At 46.5% G+C, this 19,456-nt stretch overlaps 1 protein-coding gene across 2 annotated transcripts in view; it reads right to left on the bottom strand.

The window, feature by feature from the left end:
- Window positions 1-25: 25 nt before the first annotated feature.
- ATF6 (activating transcription factor 6) overlaps window positions 26-19,456 on the bottom strand; it is a 69,312-nt gene continuing 49,881 nt past the window's right edge. For both annotated transcript variants that reach the window (XM_015869466.2, XM_015869467.2), the window contains exons 15-16: window positions 14,868-14,952; window positions 26-2,056 (exon numbers count right to left, since the gene is read on the bottom strand). In XM_015869466.2, the coding sequence (XP_015724952.1) occupies window positions 1,848-2,056; window positions 14,868-14,952 (294 nt within the window). In that variant the 3' untranslated portion in view covers window positions 26-1,847. The remainder of the gene's footprint in view (window positions 2,057-14,867; window positions 14,953-19,456) is intronic.

Below are 19,456 nucleotides of genomic sequence, written 5' to 3'. Positions count from 1 at the left end.
GCAAAATAATAATGAATAATAGTAATAAATAAGAGAACCACTTTATTGCCTTCAGTGCTAGGGACACACAACAGGATACAAGGGAAGAGAGGTGCTCTCTGCCACTGCCGGGGACTGCAGCGTGTCCCCAAGCCCCCTGTGCCAGCCTCAGGGTGAGGACACTGCCCTGCCACCCACCCAGGGGTGCTGCCAGTCTCCAGCAGCAAAAGGCCCCATTAGAGCCCAGCGTCCGTGGGGCTGTGTGCCTCCAGCTGGGGCACAGCCGGGGAGGTTCTGGGCTGTGTGAACTGGCCCGCCGTCAGGTGGGGCCTGGGCCAGGAAACAAAAACAGGACTGGTGCACGGAGCACGGCCAGGCCCCTCGCCGAGCCCGGCTGCTTCCCAGCAGCTCGCGCTGGGGGGACGGGGCCGTGCGGTGCTGACTACGTGGCAAAGGGCAAAGCTTTTCCACAGTGTTGCAAGGCACATATTTTACCGGGGTGGATTGCTCCTCACCCTCCTCCTCGCCTCCCCCGAGCTGTTTGTCTTTCTGCTGGGTCAACCTTTCTTTCCTAACAGCCACACACACACAAATAATAATAATAATAATTAAAAAAAAAAAAACAAAAAACACAACATAACATCAGTCAGTAAGTGGTTCAGACGATGAGGGAAAGCCAACTGAAGTCTGGCAAACTGAAGCTGATCATCTTCTGTGTTAAGTGCAGGAGGGGGGAATAACGTAACAACATGCTGAAGTCATTACGCATGGCTGCTGCTCTCAGCCCCTCAGCTGCTCCCCCAGTAGGGTGCTGCCCGCCCCATAGGCCTGCAAACGCTCTGCAGGCTGTGAGCAGTGAAAAACATTAAATATTACCCATCATTAACAAAAACAAAACAAAACAAAACATAAAGGGATGGAAAAAAAACAAACTCAAAAACAAACCCAAAAGAAAGGCAGTTACAACCTTCAGCAATGCACGTGAGGAGCTAAACCACCAGCCTGAGGCCAATCCCCAGCCTTGCTGGGTCCCACCACAGGGCTCCAACTGCAGGGTGACCCTGACAGCAGCTCCCCATGTGGAGGGGTGCACGGAGCCCCGGTGCATTGGGCCCCTCTGGCTCAGGTCTCACCTGGAGGCAGTGCAGGTTGTTCTGCTTGTAGTGCCTTGGCTGTGAGCACCCTGTGGTGCAGGGTATAACACTCCCCACTGCGTGGCTGGGCAGCCCCATGGCACCATCACCAGCCTGCAGCACCCCTGCAAGGGAGGCTGCGCGGGGAAGGGTCTGGGGCAGGCGCACAGGGAGACAAGGAGAGGGGGTGGCCACTGTAACAGGGGTGGATACCGTGGGGTGCAAGGCCAGGATGAGGGCTGGCAGGACTGCCTGCAACTTGGATCTGGGCACTGGGGGAAAGCCTGGCCTTGGGCACAGCCCGTGCAGCAGCGTCTCTGGATAGGACCCCAGTGCTCAGCACCAGACCTCAGGAGATAGCTTAACAGGGAGGAAAAAAACCCACTAAAATATGGACAGTGCATAACTAGCAAGGACAGCCCGTGCTCCCCCTGCACCAGTGCTGAGCACCAGTTTATGTCGGACACTGGGACTGAGGAGGTGTGCATTGCCTGCACCTCAGGCACTGGGCACCACACTGTGTGCGTTCCCCAGGCCTCTCCCCAGTGAGGGGCCAGCAGAGCTCTGCAACCCCTGGGCTAGGCAGGATGCAGCCATTTGGCAGCATCATGCACAGGGATGGGCTAAGCTGCCCTTGATGTGCCCGGAGCCCCGGGGACCTGCCAATGGCAAGGCTCAGTCTGGCAGCAGGATCTGCTGCATGCTGGGTGCACGGGCTGTGCTGCTGTGCAAGAGTTACTGCAGGGACTTGACAATGGCCCTCAGGGCGTGGGGTGTCTCTGAGACAGAGGAGGACGAGCTGTAGAAGGTGTTGGTGTCATTTCTGCGCTGCTCACGGAGGTACGGAGGGACAGATGAGCTTTTGATGTGGAGGATCCTGGTGTCCATCACTTCGCAGTCGATTTGCATCATCACCTCGTAGTCCTTCCCATTGATCACGTTCTCTGCAGAAGTACAAAAGCCACTGTTAGCCCTGCAACACAGTGACCCAAGGGCAGCAAAAAGCAGTGCTTTCCTGGCATGTCATCTGGGCTGGGCTGGGAGCTTCAGCTGAAGGCAAGGTGGGGTGTGGGCAGCCCTTCTGTTTCTGAAGGTCCGTGCACAGAGCCTCATCCTGACACTAGCACCCAAAGGGTCCTAGGCTCACCATGTGCACTCACACCTAAAAACTAACACCAGCCTTCCTTTTCACTTCTTCATCTGCACATTGCTACCAATTGTTCTGCACTGTATAATGTCTATTACTGACATGATAATCTTGAGCCACTAAAGCATAGGGCTGATTAAAGATAGGGCTTCTTTAAGAAAGGGGAATGTTTTCACTTTCTCTTATTGGTTTAAGAATACTGTAACCCTGATGACACTGAGGACCTAGAGGAATTTATTCACCAGATTACTACTTAAAAAAACAAAATGCAAATTCTCAAGGAATTAACTGTGCCTCATTAGCATGCTGACCTGGCTGCTGTACTTGCAGGACATGGTGGAGTTGCTGACCAAGCAGACCATGACGGGCACAACCAAAAGACTTGCTTTTGGAAAAACATTTGAGAGAAAGACCTAAGAAGGAGACAGTGACAGCTTCCCTTCTGCTGACCATGATCCAGAGAGCCTGCTGAGCTCTCTGAGACTCATGTTGTCCCTGAGAAAGGCCCAGAGATTTCTCTAGGAGTGGGAGGGAGTTCAGCTACCAAAGCTTCCAGCCCTGCTGTACACGGCCCCAGGCTGGGCACGTCTGTTAGTGCAGGAGCTGCTGGGCAGCCAAACAAGCTGTGCACATGGCCAGCATCTGCTGCCTGCTCTGAAAGGTGGGAGACTATCCTGCATAGACAGTGTGTCCAGGAATGCAAGAGCCCAGATCAGATTTCCAGGCACGACCAACCCTTGCTTTTCAGAGTGGGAAATGCCGACTGCCATCGGCAGGGTTTTCTTTCTGAGCTAAGGAGGATGGAAGAGCACCTAATGGAAAGCGTATGGACTGGAGGAATGCAATATACATTACTAATTCTTACTGCTTTCCTGGATTAACTCTGATTCTGGATGACAGCTGACAACCATGGCCGGACCCTCTTGCACCCTACACCACCTGTAGAAGCCATTAGATCAAATATGTCTGGGATAGTAATGAAAAGCAGGAGCAAACCCTTTCTAAGGGGGCTGGGAGCCTGCAGGGGAAATCAAAGCTCCCACCTGCAGAAATGAAATGGAAAAAGCTCTGAACGTGCCACCGAGTGACTGCATCCAGGAGCAGCTGTGCCTGGCGCCATGAGCTGACCCCAGCACCACGAGCAGCATCTTGTCCCAGTGCTGTGTCCCCAGGCAGGGCCACGTTGGGGACACCCATCCAGGGGAACTTTCTGCATCACCATTTCTCTTGTCTCTTGCTTGTCAAGCCTTTGGGCTGGAGGGAGCACATGAAAACAGTTGGGCTTCCTGCGGCACAGCAAGCTAGAAATACGGCTCTCAGCTTACCAGAAGCCTGGCTGTGTGAGAAAATGTGCACCAAAGCCACAAGTGGGTGAGGTGGGATGGGCTGGCAGCCAGAGCCAAGAAACCCCTCTGTCAGCTCCCCAGGCAGTAAGATTACCCTGCATTTGCCTGCAGCAGCCAGCACAGTGGGTTACTAGTCGATTCCCTGGCATTGCACAACACAGAATAATAATACCCCCAGAGAGCAGTGATGTGAGCAGAGGAACCGTGCTCTGTGTGGGTGGCAGTGAGAGCATGGGAACATGCTCAGTTGCCTCTCACCCAGCCTCCCAGTTTTTCCTCAGCTCCCCCCACGACAAAACTGGACCACAATTAACTAAGCCAAGGCTCTGAAACACTGTGCTGCAGGGGCTGCCCTGTTCAAAGCATCCTGCATGGAGGAGCAGGCTGTAAGCCGTGCCAGCCCCTGACATCTTGCCACCACGTCTGGGTCATGCCCTGGCCACCCCAGCCCAACAGCACAGGGCCTGATGCTCTGCACGTGATGCTCGGCAGAGCAATGAGCAAATGTGACCTGGATGCAGTCAGAGTAGCGCAGTGTGTGGAAAGACCAGCTCACTGTCAAACAGGCAGGCATTTCAGAAATGATTCCACATGGCTCCGGCCTCAGCTCGATTCCATTAAATTGTTTCATGATCTGGATGATGAATAGAGAGCATACTTATAAGGTTTATGGAAGATGGGAAGCTGGAGAGATTTCAACTACCTTGGAGTGTATTGGAGTACAGCTTCGATAAAAGAGAGAAACTGTCCAAGATCAGGATGCACTTCAGCAACAGCAAGAGCAAAGCACAGCGCTCAGGAGAACTGAAAGGCACAAGTACAAACGGGGCCAGGCAGAAGCAGCTTGAGGGCTGCAGAAGAACACGGTGTATAAGCCAGCAGCAAAACAGGCCCAGAAATAATCAGCTCAGCTTCAAGAAAAACAGTCTTACCCTTACCAGGTTTTTAATGCTAATGCCTGGTGATTCCTGCATCGGATCTTTTAAAACTAGGTGGTCTTGTGACCATCAGAACCACCACTGGTTTTGTGGACAAACTAAAGGAATACAGTGCAGCTCCACCAAGCCCTGCTATGCCTGCATGCCAGGAGCTGAGCCCAATGCTGCTTGTGCTCCCCACAGGCTGCAGTATGGGATGGGGCCTGGGCTGATACAAACCAGCCTTCTTAAAGGCTTCTTTAAACTACCCGTCTCAGTCAGAAATACACCATAAGGCTAAAAGTCACCCCTCCTTGTGTGCAATAGTGTAGACGATAGTGCAGGATCCACCAAACTAATTTAATTGATGTCAAATGCCAGAGAATCATCAAAACCACCGCCTCTTCTAAAAGCATCTGTGCAGAACAAACAACCCCCCTTTGTATTTTCCACACTTCCTTCTAACAAACAAGTCTGCTGTGCCACATCAGACTCCCAACAGAGTCTGCGTTAGCATTAATTTACACCTCCAGCCCTTCTGCAGCCCTATTATCACACCAGCAGGAACCTCAGCAGCTTTCAAAGAGCCATTAGAGGTGCTGCTTGCTCTGTGCTAGCTCACAATGCTCAAGTTTGATTTAAAGATTAAGCACCAAGCTACCAAAACAATTTACACTGCAACCTGTCCTGGCCCAAAACACGGATTACATTTAGGGCAGCACAAACTACACAGAAGATGAGGGCATCAGCTGCTCTGCACGGCTCTGTCCCCAGACACAAGCAGGGGCTCCCCTGCTCTATATGTGCTGCAATCCTCTCCAGCTCCACTGAGCAGCCCCGACTGGCCCAGCCTCCACATCTGGACAACGTTTCTGGCTGAAGGGTTGGTACACACTACCAAATAAGTAGATAAATGAAACAGTGCTGCTCTAACAGCTACAAAGACTAAAAATATACTCACTGCAAGGAGGCAGCGGGGCTTCTGAAATACTTACAGATTTACTTGTTATGCAGGATTTCTGGAGGCAAGGGAGAAAGTAGTATCCATGCTCCAGGAACTTCCGTTTAAAAGCAGACTGATGCTTGCAACTGTTTCTAAGCAAGCCAGTTGCAAGCTCGTGGACTTGGATGCCCTCAGTCCCTGGTGCATGTTAGGAGAGATCTGGGTGTTTCTGTTTTCCCCTCTGCAAGCATTTTACTCCCGCTGAGGCTGTAATGCAGGGCTGCAGCGAGCACACGCTCACCTAAAGAGCTTGTACAGAGGAAGCACCATCATGGTGCTCAGTCTATGTGTTCTCAGGGAAGGTGCTGCAGTGAAGAGCAGATCAGAATCAGCAGCACTGATCCTTGCAGACACACCATTTACAGGTAGAGTATTTCTTGGAAACACCAAGGCGTTTGTGACAGCGCTGGATGTGGACGTGCTTGCTGTTGGAGCTATGGCCATGTTTGAAATCTAACCAGCGGAGGCAATGTTTACACAAAGAATTGAAATAAAAAGGAGAAAACAAAGGCAAGGCGCAGTTTTGCTACGCAGAAAGTTCTCTTGGGAACGAAAGAAAGGAAAGAGGCTGGAGAGAGAGCAACTCTGTTAGGCAGAATCCTCCCATGGCTTCTTGGGAAGCACAGAACTTGTAAACAAACTCCCCGCATGGTCTGCAAGACCAGACGTACCCACTTACAAGAGCAATAGCTGTACATGGGAGAGCAGCCTAAAAAGGCATTCATTCTAATGGAGGCTCGCTTCAAGAGCCAGAGCTGGAGGATTTCTCCCTCTGAGCCTGGCAGCACAGGGCTAAGAGTTGGTGTGGGCACCAACAAGCAGGAGCACAAAGGTACAACTTCCCATTGCAGCAGCTCTGCTCTCTTGGCCCAGTCAATCCAGGCACGCTCGGCTCTCACAGTCTCAGCCAACGTGTGCTGAAGTGAGACTTGACTTTTTACAGCTCCTGACCCCATTTGTCACTTTTCTTTCTTCTGATATTTATATATCCTATGTGGTTAACACCAACACAAGAACACTTCAAGGTTTCCTTCAACAGCACTGACTTCAACTTTAAGCACTCTTTTACACCTTGTTCCTCTACAAGCACTACAGATTCCCTGGCAGGCTTCTTCTGAAAAAAAAAAAAGTGCTTTTATTACTTTTCATGCTTTAAGCAAGTTTTTCCTCAGTATCACTTTTGGCTTGACTTCTTATGCTTTGATACTAAGCCTCCCAGAAATGGTGCTCCAATTCCCTCATTTGGCTATTTCTAATTCCTTCTCATTGTTTTAAGAGAGTTCTTATTTCTAAGAACCCACTTTAATGTATTATTTAAGCTTGCTGGATTTTCTAGGGTCCTTTTAATGGCCCTTTTGCATGGAGACTTTAATCTTTAATCAGTCTCCATGCCATTTGCCAGCATTTTACCCTATGCTGTTTGCTTTGCATGTTTTCCCATCCTTTCGCAGCCCTTAACCTTTGAAGCTGAATTGCAGTACGTGCTTCTGCATTTTGACTTGTAGGCAATCACTGATAAAATTAACTGAATTATTTGACTTCTTGTTCTTCAATAGGCAGCCATCACATTACAGAAGGTGTAGACCTTCTCTATCACCCACTATCACTTGTAGCCCGATGTTAATGTGTCTTGTTGATTTAAGAGCAGAGGCTGGTGAGAGCCTGTACTCACTTACAGCTCAAATGTCTTTATAGGTTGGATGGTATCCAGGTAGTGAGCTGAAATTTCCACCTGTCTCACTTGGATACATAAAATTACCTCATTTATTTAGAAACTGTGATCAGCCCTTGCTCGAAGAAGAACATTTTTCACGCAACCTCCGTGCAAGCTTTTGTCTGCATGGGGCAAGCGCTTTCCTCCATGTGAGCTTCTCTGACCCAATACATTTGCCAGTTAATTAAAACAAATAAATCACTCACGCACGTTGCAGAGTGCCTATGTGAATGAGGCACGCTAATAAAAATGATAAGTCACTTTCAAAGGCCTCTGCCTCCCAGCTACAGCAAGAGGAGATTTACGGCTTCAAGATAGGAGTGCTGCCTTAAACCAGAGATGCCTCTTTTGCACAGCAAGGGGCAGCTCAGGCTGCTGATCATTTCTTCATCCACAGCCACCCAGAGCGTACTGCTGCTGTGCAGGGACACGCCACCAACTCTCCACGTGGACTACTGAGGAACAAGGAGCAAGACAGATGCAGATGGTGGAATGATGTGCTGGGGGATGACTGAAATTGAAGATCTCAGGATGAGTTTTTCAAATGCTTTCCTACAGCAACCCTGCTGTCCGCTTGCTACAGAGGCTGAGCTGGGAGGAGGCACAGGTAAGGTGTGCCCTATGGAGTGAGTGAGGAAGAGTCCCCCCATGGAAAGCTGGGCTTGGGAGCGGACAGCAGGGCAGCATCATGGCAGCCCCGCTGGCTGCAGTCTCCTTAGAGACTGCAATCAAAACACAGAAAAAGACTGTCTTGGACTGCTGTGCTTTTCCTAATCTCTAGGTTTACTCCAGTGATGACCTCAAGACAGAACTCATAAATGTGAACCTCCTCCACCAGTTCTTTGCAGGTTTGTTTTTTCTCTTAATGTTTTTACAGGGTGAGCTCATTATGGATAATTACGATTCAGATCACAGCAGAAATAAAGAGCTACCAGTAATCAAAGCTGGCCTATGTATCACAAACATAAAACTGTATTTGCCACATCTAATTTAACACTAAGAGGAATTATGTAATCTTAAATTTACAACACTTGAAAACGTATCAAAGCAGATCAGCTGGGCTGAAGGCTAGAATTACGACGTGCTGCACAAACACAGTTTGGTACAGCTGAGATGGTGAGCACCACCTCACCTCAGGACTGAAATGCTCTCATTGCTCTGCAGCTCACTCTGCAGCCTGGTGGGAGAGCATACCCGCATGGCAGTGTCAGCTCCAGGAGTGATGAACATGGAGAGGGCAGGCTCTCTGCAGTCAGACACATGCACTCAGTTCTGGCGTGCAGCGTCCATACTGGCAGCTAGCATCACGGGTTTCCTTTTGCTTCTACATTGGGGATTTTATATAGCTTGTCTTTCATATGGAAAAGCAATCTGGTATAATAACCCTACACAGGCATTTGACATACTAGATGTGAAGTCCAATTAATTTATGACTCATTCCCTATCCCTTCTCGGACAGAGTGTTCCCAAGAAAATGCCATCTGCAGTGTTTATCCTGTCTATACAGAGAAGCCCGGTCGTGCTGGGGCTTTGGCCTGCTACATCACACGAAACCCAAGAGATTTTCATAATAACGAAGCAGCAAAAAGACACACAAGATCTTCTGAAATCATCTTCCTGTTCTTATGAATACATAAAAATAGGTTACTTATTTAGCAATATCGGTAAACAGACCATTATGAAAAGTCACCGGGGAATAAGTCTTTATGATTTCATTTCTTGATCGTTTCCTGTCTAACTAAACAAACAAGAACTCAAGTGACACAGATTCCACTGCTTTTGAGTGCAGAATACTTGAGCCATTTCTGTCATAATTCTATGAATAATTTAATCATCTTTTTCCTGTCAAGGACAACACTTATTAACAGAAGAGCAGTGGGAAGCACAGCATCTCCCAAAGGTTGTCAGAAACTACTTCTTCAATTTGACTTCAAGCAAAGATCAATTTTGCAGAGAGGAAACATTAGGGTACATCACTCTGAAAAGAGAACAGTAACATCTTCCAACATGACTAAAATCTGTAGTTAAAATTCCTCGGCAAGGTGTCAGTCCTAACCTCTAGATCAGAACTCAATATGAGCACAAGGGGTGAAGGACGTCTGTGACACCAGCAATCAACCCTATGAGCATGGTATGAGATTCTCAGTCTGGGGCCAAGCACAGCAGCTTCGAGAGGGAGCTACAGGAACAAAGACCTGGCTTCTAAGCACAGAGAGTGAACCAACAGCACTTGGAGACAGAGCGCTTGCTGAGCAGCAGCCTTCAGGAAAGTCAGCTGCTCACCACTGCATGGTTTTAGACCTTCTTCATTTGATGAGTAACAAGGAATTCTGCTTCTTACTCTGAAAGACGGAAATGGCATCTTTTGTTCACTTGACCCCAAGGCAAAGGATGTTGAAGACAATATTTATTTAACCCCAAGACATGGAAACTTATAGCACATAATCACTTTCCAAAGAGATTCGGTTTTTATCTTCCCTCTCAGCCTGGGTGGCTTCTGTTTGCTTTACAGACTTTTTAGAGTTTGCTAATCGCCTTAGACATCTGTTGCATACAAACATTCATGCTGCTTGATGGCAAAATCCCTCCGGTTTTGATCCAAAAGCCTTCCCATTAGATTCACTATCGATCATTAGAATTGAAACGTGTATTATTTCAGAGCACTTTTGAAGTCTGTTACATCGGCAGGATGAGAATTGCCAGAAAGGAAGGCTGAGGAAGTGGCTGTGATCAGATGGCCAACACAACAGAGCACATGGACACTGCAAAACTCACCATCCCACTCAGTACCTTTTTCCTGCTAAGAGCCTCTTTGGGTGCTGTATTTCATCACAAAAAGCAGTTCCTAAAAGAAGTCTATCCAGGGACACATAGAGGGCAAGCACACAAGTATCTCAAAGGCAGGCTGAAAACAAGTCCCATTGTGTGTGATGTTAAGTCTAAGAATTTATCCAGAATATTTGTAGAGAATTCAAAACTCTTTCTGTCACAGCTGTCAGTTCTCAGAAAACAAGGTGAGGAACTTCAGACTTAGCTGCTGGCTGGACATGCACTTGCTTATTGCTACGCAAATGAAACCCCTGCTGTTCAGCATCCTTACTGCCTATGTTCTCCTTGCAGCAGCTCTCTCCGGGATCAGTGGCAGCTCAGAACTCAGTAACCTTTTCCAGTGACTTATTCCACATACTGGCAGATGAACTGATCTGCATGAATCAGCTTCCCTGTAAACAGCCTCTGGTCCTGACTTACACATTTACATACTATGAGCAAAGGAAAGGGGAGAGATTAATGCAAAAGGAAATTAGTTTGGCATACAGGATGTCTGGGGGTTCCACTAAGAGGATGTACAGCCCTTCACCACCATATCAGCAAGAATGTCAAATCATGTCTATCTGAAGATTGTACATTAGTCATTATGAAACACACAGGAAATCTGAAGCCTAGTATCCAGCTGGTTGTTTTCCACATGGGCAACTGGCACTAACACCACTGCATCTGTAACTGGCAGAAAGGCCAAGGACTCTGTAACTTTGCTTCTTCCAAGACACGAAGCACTGGCACTTTCCTAAGGAGAAATGCACTAAAGTATCACGAAAGTATCTTCATTGGCTGAGCTTTGCATGCTACCATCTCCTACAATGGACGGCTATACATATGTTCTCACTTTTGTACACTGCACAGAGAGGACTACTGGTGGTGTGTGCTGCACTGCAGAGCTGCAGACATCCCACAGAGACTAAAGGTCCCTGCCTGGGGTAGGAAGAGTGGCTTAGCTGTGCTGTACTCTATAGATTATTTTGATCCAAAGATTGATGTTATAACCCGCTGCATTTTTTACAGCAGTTAAGCAAATACAGGGCTAATGGCAGATGTTTTCATTTAAACTGAAATGAAAGGCACCGCCTATATGTCAGTTTGGAACTGGTGTAATGAGCCAACAAGACTCTGAATTACAATAAAAGCAAATTTAGGAATGAAATCTACTGGAGACTTAACTGGTCTCAAGTGCATAGTTAGATTTCTAAAATAATAGTTGCAATCCAGCATAACAAACATGACTTGCTTAAAAACAAAAGCTTAAGTTTAACTGTAAATTGCTGTTGGCTTTCATTCCCATGAGAAAGTGCGAGATATTTCTTGGAATAACTCCTTAGCACAGGCATACCAGTGGTGTCCCCAGAACCACGGACAGCAGGACTAGGACTATGCAACTCTGCTTTTTTCCTCTCTAGGCTTACCAGCCCTGGGGTCCCTAGGTCCCACTAGGCAGATTGAATGCTAGCTGGGGCTTTGTAGCTGGGTAGAGGCTGGTTAAGATGTGGACACAGTTGGCAGGAGCCTGAGGGGAAAGCTGAGTGACAGCAGCCAAGAGGGGAATGGGACCAGGGTGAGAGGCAATGAGAGTGTCTGTGGAGGCTGAAATGGAGGAGCTGATGGCACATACTGGCTGCAAACTGCAGAAATGGGCCAGCGAGCTTGGAAAAGGGGCTGGAACAGGGTGGGGAGAAAGGAATTGGTAAGAGGGGTGGGGTTAACATGTACCAACGCTGATTTTTGTTTTGTTTAAAAATGGGGTTTTTTTGAACACCTTAATACTTAAACAGAGTTCACGCATTTTCAGGCACCTGCACAGAAGCCCTCAGTGGAGACTTCGCTGGCTGTCTGCATGCATGGGGCAATCCAGGCTGAACAAGAGACAGAGCACACAGGAGAGAAACAAAAGGTAATGGCCGTTTTTACTCATTTACTCATGCAACTAATGAATAGCTTTTATCAACTTCTTGCCTCTAAGAGGAATATCTTACTGTTATTGCTTTGTACAGTATTCTCTTAAATACTCCAGCTTCCATCGTACTGAACACACACATACTACTACAAAGGTTTCTGTTGTTACTTGCCATTAGCTGAAAAGCACTAGTGTCACCAGGTTTGTATCCCCTTTTCCCTCTGAGAAGAACAAACTGTAGACTGATTGTACACAGGTGAAAAGAGCCATGTCAGTAACCTCCATACACAGTCACAGAAAACGTTGACTGGCAGCTCATGTTATTTCCCAACCTCTGTCTGTACTTGCTCTCTCTCCCTGTTGCTGTCAGTGGGAACTGCTCAAACCAGCCCTGGGAAGAGTCTGTAGGAGAGCTCAGAGGGCACTCCAGAATTCAAAGCCAAATTAGAAAAGGATGACAGTCCTTCTGGTAAAAGGACCACTGTCCAAGTAGTTCAAAATGTTCTTTACTGAATGAACTGTAAGCTGTTTCATATTTGAAAAGGGTAAACTCCAGTATAAAGATAAAATGAAGATCCTGTAGAAGAAAGGAAGTGAAGAAGTTCTGAAAAAGTTTCAAAGCAGAGGCCATTCCACTCGTATTCTCCTCACCTCCACTACCAGGGCTGTGGCAGAGAAAAGGAACAGCAAGTGTGAGTGGAAAAGGCTCCCCTTCTCCCACAGAGACCAGGATGAGGCATGAAAAAAGGCAGGAGGGGACAAGTTCTTTCATTGAAAGTATTGCCAGATCCTCCTGGGGAGACCCAACCTCTTCCAGGAGCCACTTCTCTGCAGGTGGATGAAGAGCTGAGGTGGGTTTAAAAGGACAGCAGACAGCTGGGAGAAAAGCTTTGCCATCAGTAAACTTCCAGATGTTTGTTTAGGATGCATGAGTCCTCGTGGAGGCAGGAGCAGGTCGAGGAGCAAAGTTCTCAAAGCAGAGAAATGCTTCTTCTCCAGGCACAGCTTCTTAGCTAACAGCCTCCTATTAGTAATCTACTAATGAACACATTAAAAATGAAGCCAAGTTACCCAGCACCTGTTATGTATCTTGGAATTTCTTCCTAGCACCTGGCTGAGTGTCACAGAAAAAGAAATGTTTGATGCCATTGTTTACTTAGTCACCATCCTTGTGTCTGATCCATTTCAGCATCTCTGATCAAATCCCAAAGAACTCCAGTAACTACAATTTCACAACATTTCATTAACTATGAAGGATTAAGATCCATCACTGGGTTCAGATGTATGTTTTCCAAACCATGTTTACTCTGGTAACTGGAAAGATACTTAAGACGCGATAATACTTAAGAATAAATAGCCCGTGAGTTAGAAATAAGAGCTTGCTCTCCAAGTGATAAAGTGCCTATTTGCTTGTGATAACTCATCTCAGCCAAGAAAGGATTCTTGTAAGGGACACGAAAAGGGAGTTTCTGGCTGACAAGTGCCAAAAGTAATTCTGACACATCTCACAAAAATTCCCCTCAGATAATTGGTTGTATACCATCACAGCCCACTGACCGCAGTGCTTGGGAAAGTGTGATCATTAAATGTTGGAAGCCTGAAGGGATTGTTTGTTTGTTTATGGCAATTCACATCAGCGAACAATGCTTTCAGCACGCCTGAACTCACACAAACATTTGGGTTTGTGATTCACTTGTACCGTAAAATGCATAGGCTCTAAAAAGGCATTACAGCGTATAGATGTTCAGTAAGCAAAGTCTGTGCTGTCGCAGGGTTCACAGCGTGTCTGATGACTGCGACAGTGACACTTTCCCAAACATGCCTTAACCTTGAGGCATCCGAATTAATGATATATTTATTCGGTTCACGTCCTGTCTCTCATGTGGGACTAGCATGGAGATCAAGAACATTTCCTTTCACTAACAAGCCTGTGCCCTTAGTGCGAAGCTGTTTGCTCTGCTGTCCTGCAGCCCTTGAACATGATTGTTATTAATACTGACGGTGCAGTGCTGAGAGGTCCCCTCTCACACTGAGCGTTGTATAACACAGCGGCAAACAGCTGAGAAGCTGACGGAAGGCAGTCAGCGTCTTAACAAATCAGAAAGGCCAAGGAATTTGCCCTGCTAGGCAGCCCAAATGGGATGGCAAGGACAGTCTCCACGTTCAATCTTTGTACTCATGTAACGCTATAATGTGACCGAAAGAACAGCAATAATAGTCGGGTGGTAAAGACTTTGGCTGCAGCAAAGGAGGACAAGACCAAATACAGCAGCTGTGGTGCAGAAATTAATAAAACTGCTTATCTTTGGAAGGCTTCAGATAGGATCTCCAGAGAGAAACCCTCACCTCCACTGCCAACCCTGAAATGAGGTCTGGGAAGGGGTGGATCCTGGCTCCAGCCCTTCCATCACTCAGCTACACTGCATACACCTGAGCTACCCTGGGTTGGCCCTGCCTTCCTACCAGGTACTCAACACTGCTTCAGACCATGACTTAGCATTTTTGCTATATGCGTGCCACACGAGATGTAAGGGAAACTGTTGATCACAGCCTGAACCTCTGATTAACCATCTGATACAAGCAATGATACAAAACCACAACTGGATGCTGTTGCCATTGAGTACTGAGGGAGCTACAGAGAGAGACTGCAGACTGTTGAACAAGGCAGTCAGAGGTGTCTGGGTGACACCCATGGCAGTGTGGGCTACAGGCATGGATGAGATGCTAGTACCCCAGCTACAGGAGGCACCCTGGCAACCATAGCTTAGCTGTGACCAATCTGACTTCTATTTCAAAGCTGTAACAACCAACATGTGGTCCAAGTTTGGTTTCCACACACAAGTCAGATGCATTTCTTTGAAATCATTCTCACAACAATCTCTCTTTCAAGTTTTGCACTTACCATTGATGTTTACAGCTGGCAACACTATAGACATCTTTGGCCTTCTAGTCTTGTTATGTGTGGTGGCTGGCAGTAACAGGTGGTCCTGAAAAAAAACAGGGAAAAAGATCTGTTAAATCCACCCTAGAAGCATAGAGCTGGGAAAATTCCTTTCCATTCTGTGTTACAGGCATTCTGTGTAAAACTATTTACGACAGCTTAGCAATTTCAAGTTGTAGAGGGAGTCTTCCAAAAGTCACAGCAGCTGCTCATGCTGTGTAACCAAGAAGAAATCCCTATCTCATGCAGCACAACATGAAAAAGCCTTGATCATGTGGAAAGAGATGCAAACTGCTATTAGGCCCTCATTCAACAGAGTACTTATGTATATGATTAAAGTAATTGAGCTTGACTTCAATGATATTTAAACATGTGGTTAAGGGCTTTGCCGAACTGGAGCCTTTACTGGCAGTGATGTCTGCTTTCTATATAAATATCCTCTTGCCCTATCTGTGTCAACTCATGCCACATGCCTCTTGCAGCAGGGCCGTATCGGTGAGGGTTACGAGCTCTATGAGGAAGAGCTGACAAAACTTACTGAGGAAGGCAAAGCTGTGCTTAGCAGTTTATTTCATAGTGAGGTGGCTGGGTGCTGCTGTAAAACAGAAGCATCCAAACAACCCTTGGCTGTAGCAGCAGAAGCTGCATCTACAGAAGCTCCAGATGCAGAACTGGGAAAAATGCAGCCTTTCTTCTTTTGAGTTTTATTTTTTTCTCAACCTGCAAGCTGCTTCACTATAAGACCTTAGTATGCAGTGGGTGCTGTGAGAGAAGCGTATTTTCTCTCAGTAATTAAGAGCGAAGGATTATGTTCATAGAGTTGATAAATACAGTGTGAATGCCTAACTCAAGCTCTAAGTGAAAAAATATCCTGCTGTTTGCTAAGCATCTTTTCCAGATTCTGAAATGCCTCCTAAGACTGTGCAGGAAAGCAGAACATCCACACAGCAATTCACCTGCTGCTGCTCCATCCTCCTGAAGCAGATGGAACAGCGTGGGAAGGACTGCTGCTTCCACAGCAGACAGTGAGACACTGAAGTCATTTCGACTCGCACTTGTGCAACCAAGCACACGCTGGAGTTGTGTCACAACTCTTCTGGAGAAGACACCCACAACAGGCAGCCAGCTGTAAGCCCTGAGTGCTGGCAGGAGCCAGCGTGCAAGAGGAGCAGACAGTCTGGAACCTGGATACAGCCCATCTTCACTACAAAGGTCTGCTATGAGTTATTGTTTAACCTGGACTTAAAGAAATGCATCCATCTCCATGTCATCTTTAATTTGCAGGAAAGTCCCTCTGATACTCGGTCCTAACTTGCATCAATGATGCAGAGTGTCATAAATATTTCAACAACTTTGGCTACCTGCAGCATTCTCAGCAGCCTATGAAGCTTCAAACAGTCCTGAAGTTTTGCTGTTTTAAAGTAATACTAAATTATTTGCATTCAACACAAATGAATGTTATATTAGTGATTAGGAAGAATTTAAACATGTAGGAACACAGCGTGAATGCATGACTCATGTAAAATGTTTTGTCCTTTCCTATCTTGCTCTGAAGTATGTTGAACTGCAACCCTGAGGGGAATGTGATGGCATTATTCAGCTCTAATTTTAAACACTAGACCAAAATATCCAAAATTAAAATGCTGTTCGTGATATTAACACACGGCATAAAACTGAAAATGAATAAAAGCAAATCCTACGAGTCAGCATCTGGCCCATGAGCATGAACGTCAACCAGAGGCAAAATAAATCACAACTATTACCCAACAACAGATGGCTCTGGCTTGGGCCAAGATTTGCACTTAGATGGGATGACAATTTAAATAGACGACGCAGACCTGAAAGTGCTGGCAAATGACTGGAAAAACAGGGCCTGGAAAGACAATATTTCAAATGAGTCCCAAGCTTCAGCATTCTCGTTTTGCTTTTGATCATCTCTACAGTTTGGTGCTATTGAAGCCAGCTGAGATGGACAGACAGATAAATATAGATATGGATACCAAAAATCCAGCCACAAATTTATTCCCCTTCTTTACTAAGCTGGGATACAGAAACACATTTGTTCCTGGGGATGAAATCTGAAGTTATTTGTAAACTTTGAATAATGACCACATTCATTAATACTAACCACCACAAAGCACTCAGGGCACTATAAAATTAGGATAAATCAACCACAGTTAATTACAGACGTTAAACTAAAGCTTTTAGAAATTAGGTACTGCTATAGAATGAATATCCTCATTGAATGTTTTCACTTCCTTAGCTACTTCAGTCTCTGCTGATCTGCCCCTGGACTCAGCAGCACATGGAACTGCAATAGAGATTTTAAGACATCTTCCATAAGATCAATGTCAAGGCTTTAACAGGGATTAAGGGTTGGAGCCTCATGTATTTGTAACCCCCAGATTCAGATGGCAACGGAAACCCTATTCCTCTGTGCTAGAATATTCCAAGGCTGGATGCTCCAGCTGCTTCAGCCTGAGTCATATGACATGTGGCTTGTTTCTCAAAGCACCTACCACCTAGATGCATTACTTTAGATTTTTCTTACCTTCTTAGCTGATGTGCTTAGGAATGGATGATTATTATTCAAAAGCCTTACCTACCTGAAAAGAACAAACATGACTAGATCCAAGTATGCTCTGTTACAGCATGGAAGCTGCAGGCCCTATTGATGCATCTCTTCTCACAAAGGCTTTGCCAAGATATTTGGATGAGCCCAGCCCTCTATTAGAGACTCATCTCCGACAAACTAAGGACAATGTTTTCAAAAACAAGGGACATTTGTTGCTTTACGGGAATAAAAGCTCCACAGAGACTGGATTAAAATACCATAGGAAAATCTTAGAGTGCAGTTCTTGTCATCTGCCCTGATGAGATTTGATCTTTACCATTGCCTTGGAACCAAGCAATGTGCTAGAATCTTGCAGCTAACAAAGACACAGGCAAAGCAGAGAGGGCAAGCAGAGCCAGATGCCTCAGCATGCCAATGGGTATTCTGTCCAGGCAGCTTTAGAAATTTTCTTGCAATAAACAAATACTGTAACTGGGCATTTTTTCATCTGTTTATGACTAACAGGTCTCCTGGGGAACCATGCCTCGACCTCTTCCAGCTCCAATCTTCACAACTGTGATTCTTGGAGCCTGTTACAACTTCTGCCCTTGAAGGCTGAGGAGCTTCCCACATCCAGCTTTCACACTGGCGCCTCCCCAGAGTTGCTGGAGGCACTGTTTTTATTTGACTGTGTGCTACCCCTGGTAGTGTCTGGCAAGTCCTGATAGCTAAAAACTTACCTAACAACTACCAATGACCTCAGGATGAGGGAGATACAAAGCAAGTACTTATTTGATCAGAAAAGTTGTACACAAAAACCTAGGTGCCACATTTTAACCTTAGTTTATCTGGACATCTACAGGAATCTCAAGTCAATGAGATGAGACTGGAACTTCTTAAGAGCTACGCTTTTGGCCCGTGAAACTGAAGCGTGCTTCCAGAGGCCCAAAAAGTTGCATCAACTCCAGAGGCTGCCCTGGGAAAGCCATTGAGGAGATAGGCTTCTTAAAACCCAAAGCTGACAGGAGGGCTGCTGGGAGGCCCAATGAGCCAGCTTTTCTTCTACCACTGAGTTCACACCTTCTGATAATTTCAGAGTAACTGTTTTGAGCTGCCTGGCTGCTGCCAGAGACACAACATTTCCACTCTGATCTCCTAAGCAGGCCAAGCAACCTGAGCTGCATTATGGCCTTTGGATGGAACCTGGTTCTCAACACAGTGGCACCTGAACCTCAGCTGCTCTTGGACACAAAAGGAAGCTGATCCCTAAGGAAGAGATCTTACTGCAAGCACAAGCGTGGCCTAAGGGCTGATTCTCATTTTCCACAGCAGCTCCTAGCACTGCCAAGCACACAACAAGGACCACGGTGTAAATGAGAATCACGTCTTGGCATATCTGTTTCTGGTTTCCTCTGTCAGTTCGAAGAACAACTGAAAAGGACGTGTATGGAAGTTTACAAATTTGTACAGGAAACGGCTGTATAATGTCACTATTGTTTGGTTGGGTGATGGCAACCAGATGGCGTCCTGAGGATGGATACACCAATGGCCCTTTGAAAACACCACCGGTTCCTGCAATATTGTTTGTGCTACTGGAGGATATGAAACAGGGCAGTCGTTGTGGAACGGAGGCTGTTTCCAAAACTACTTCTGTCTTACCAGGGCAGAGCAACCCTTGCATCACAAAAGTAAGGGGATGGGTTTAAGAGAAGAGAATAAAAGAGGAAAACTGTTAAAAGCTCTATATAAATTGTGATTCTCAGCCACAGCGTTTACCCATTCTATCACAAGCTGTAAAAGCTGCACTGTTTCTAGAGCTGGAGTATCATTTACTACCATCACTATTTCAACACTAGGCTTTATAAGCCCAAGTGCATTCACCCACCCCATCAAGGATCCTCACAGCAAATACACGTCAAGCAAAGATGTGAATGGAAGCGAGCAGAAGATGGGCCAACTACTGCAAGGAAGCTGCAGGAAATCTGCACTAAGAATT

The sequence above is a fragment of the Coturnix japonica genome, chromosome 8 (genome assembly GCF_001577835.2).
Source record: "Coturnix japonica isolate 7356 chromosome 8, Coturnix japonica 2.1, whole genome shotgun sequence".
Classification (NCBI taxonomy): Eukaryota; Metazoa; Chordata; class Aves; order Galliformes; family Phasianidae; genus Coturnix; species Coturnix japonica.
The sequence above is the reverse complement of the archived record's forward strand: the minus strand, read 5'-3'. Positions and strand labels throughout refer to the sequence as shown.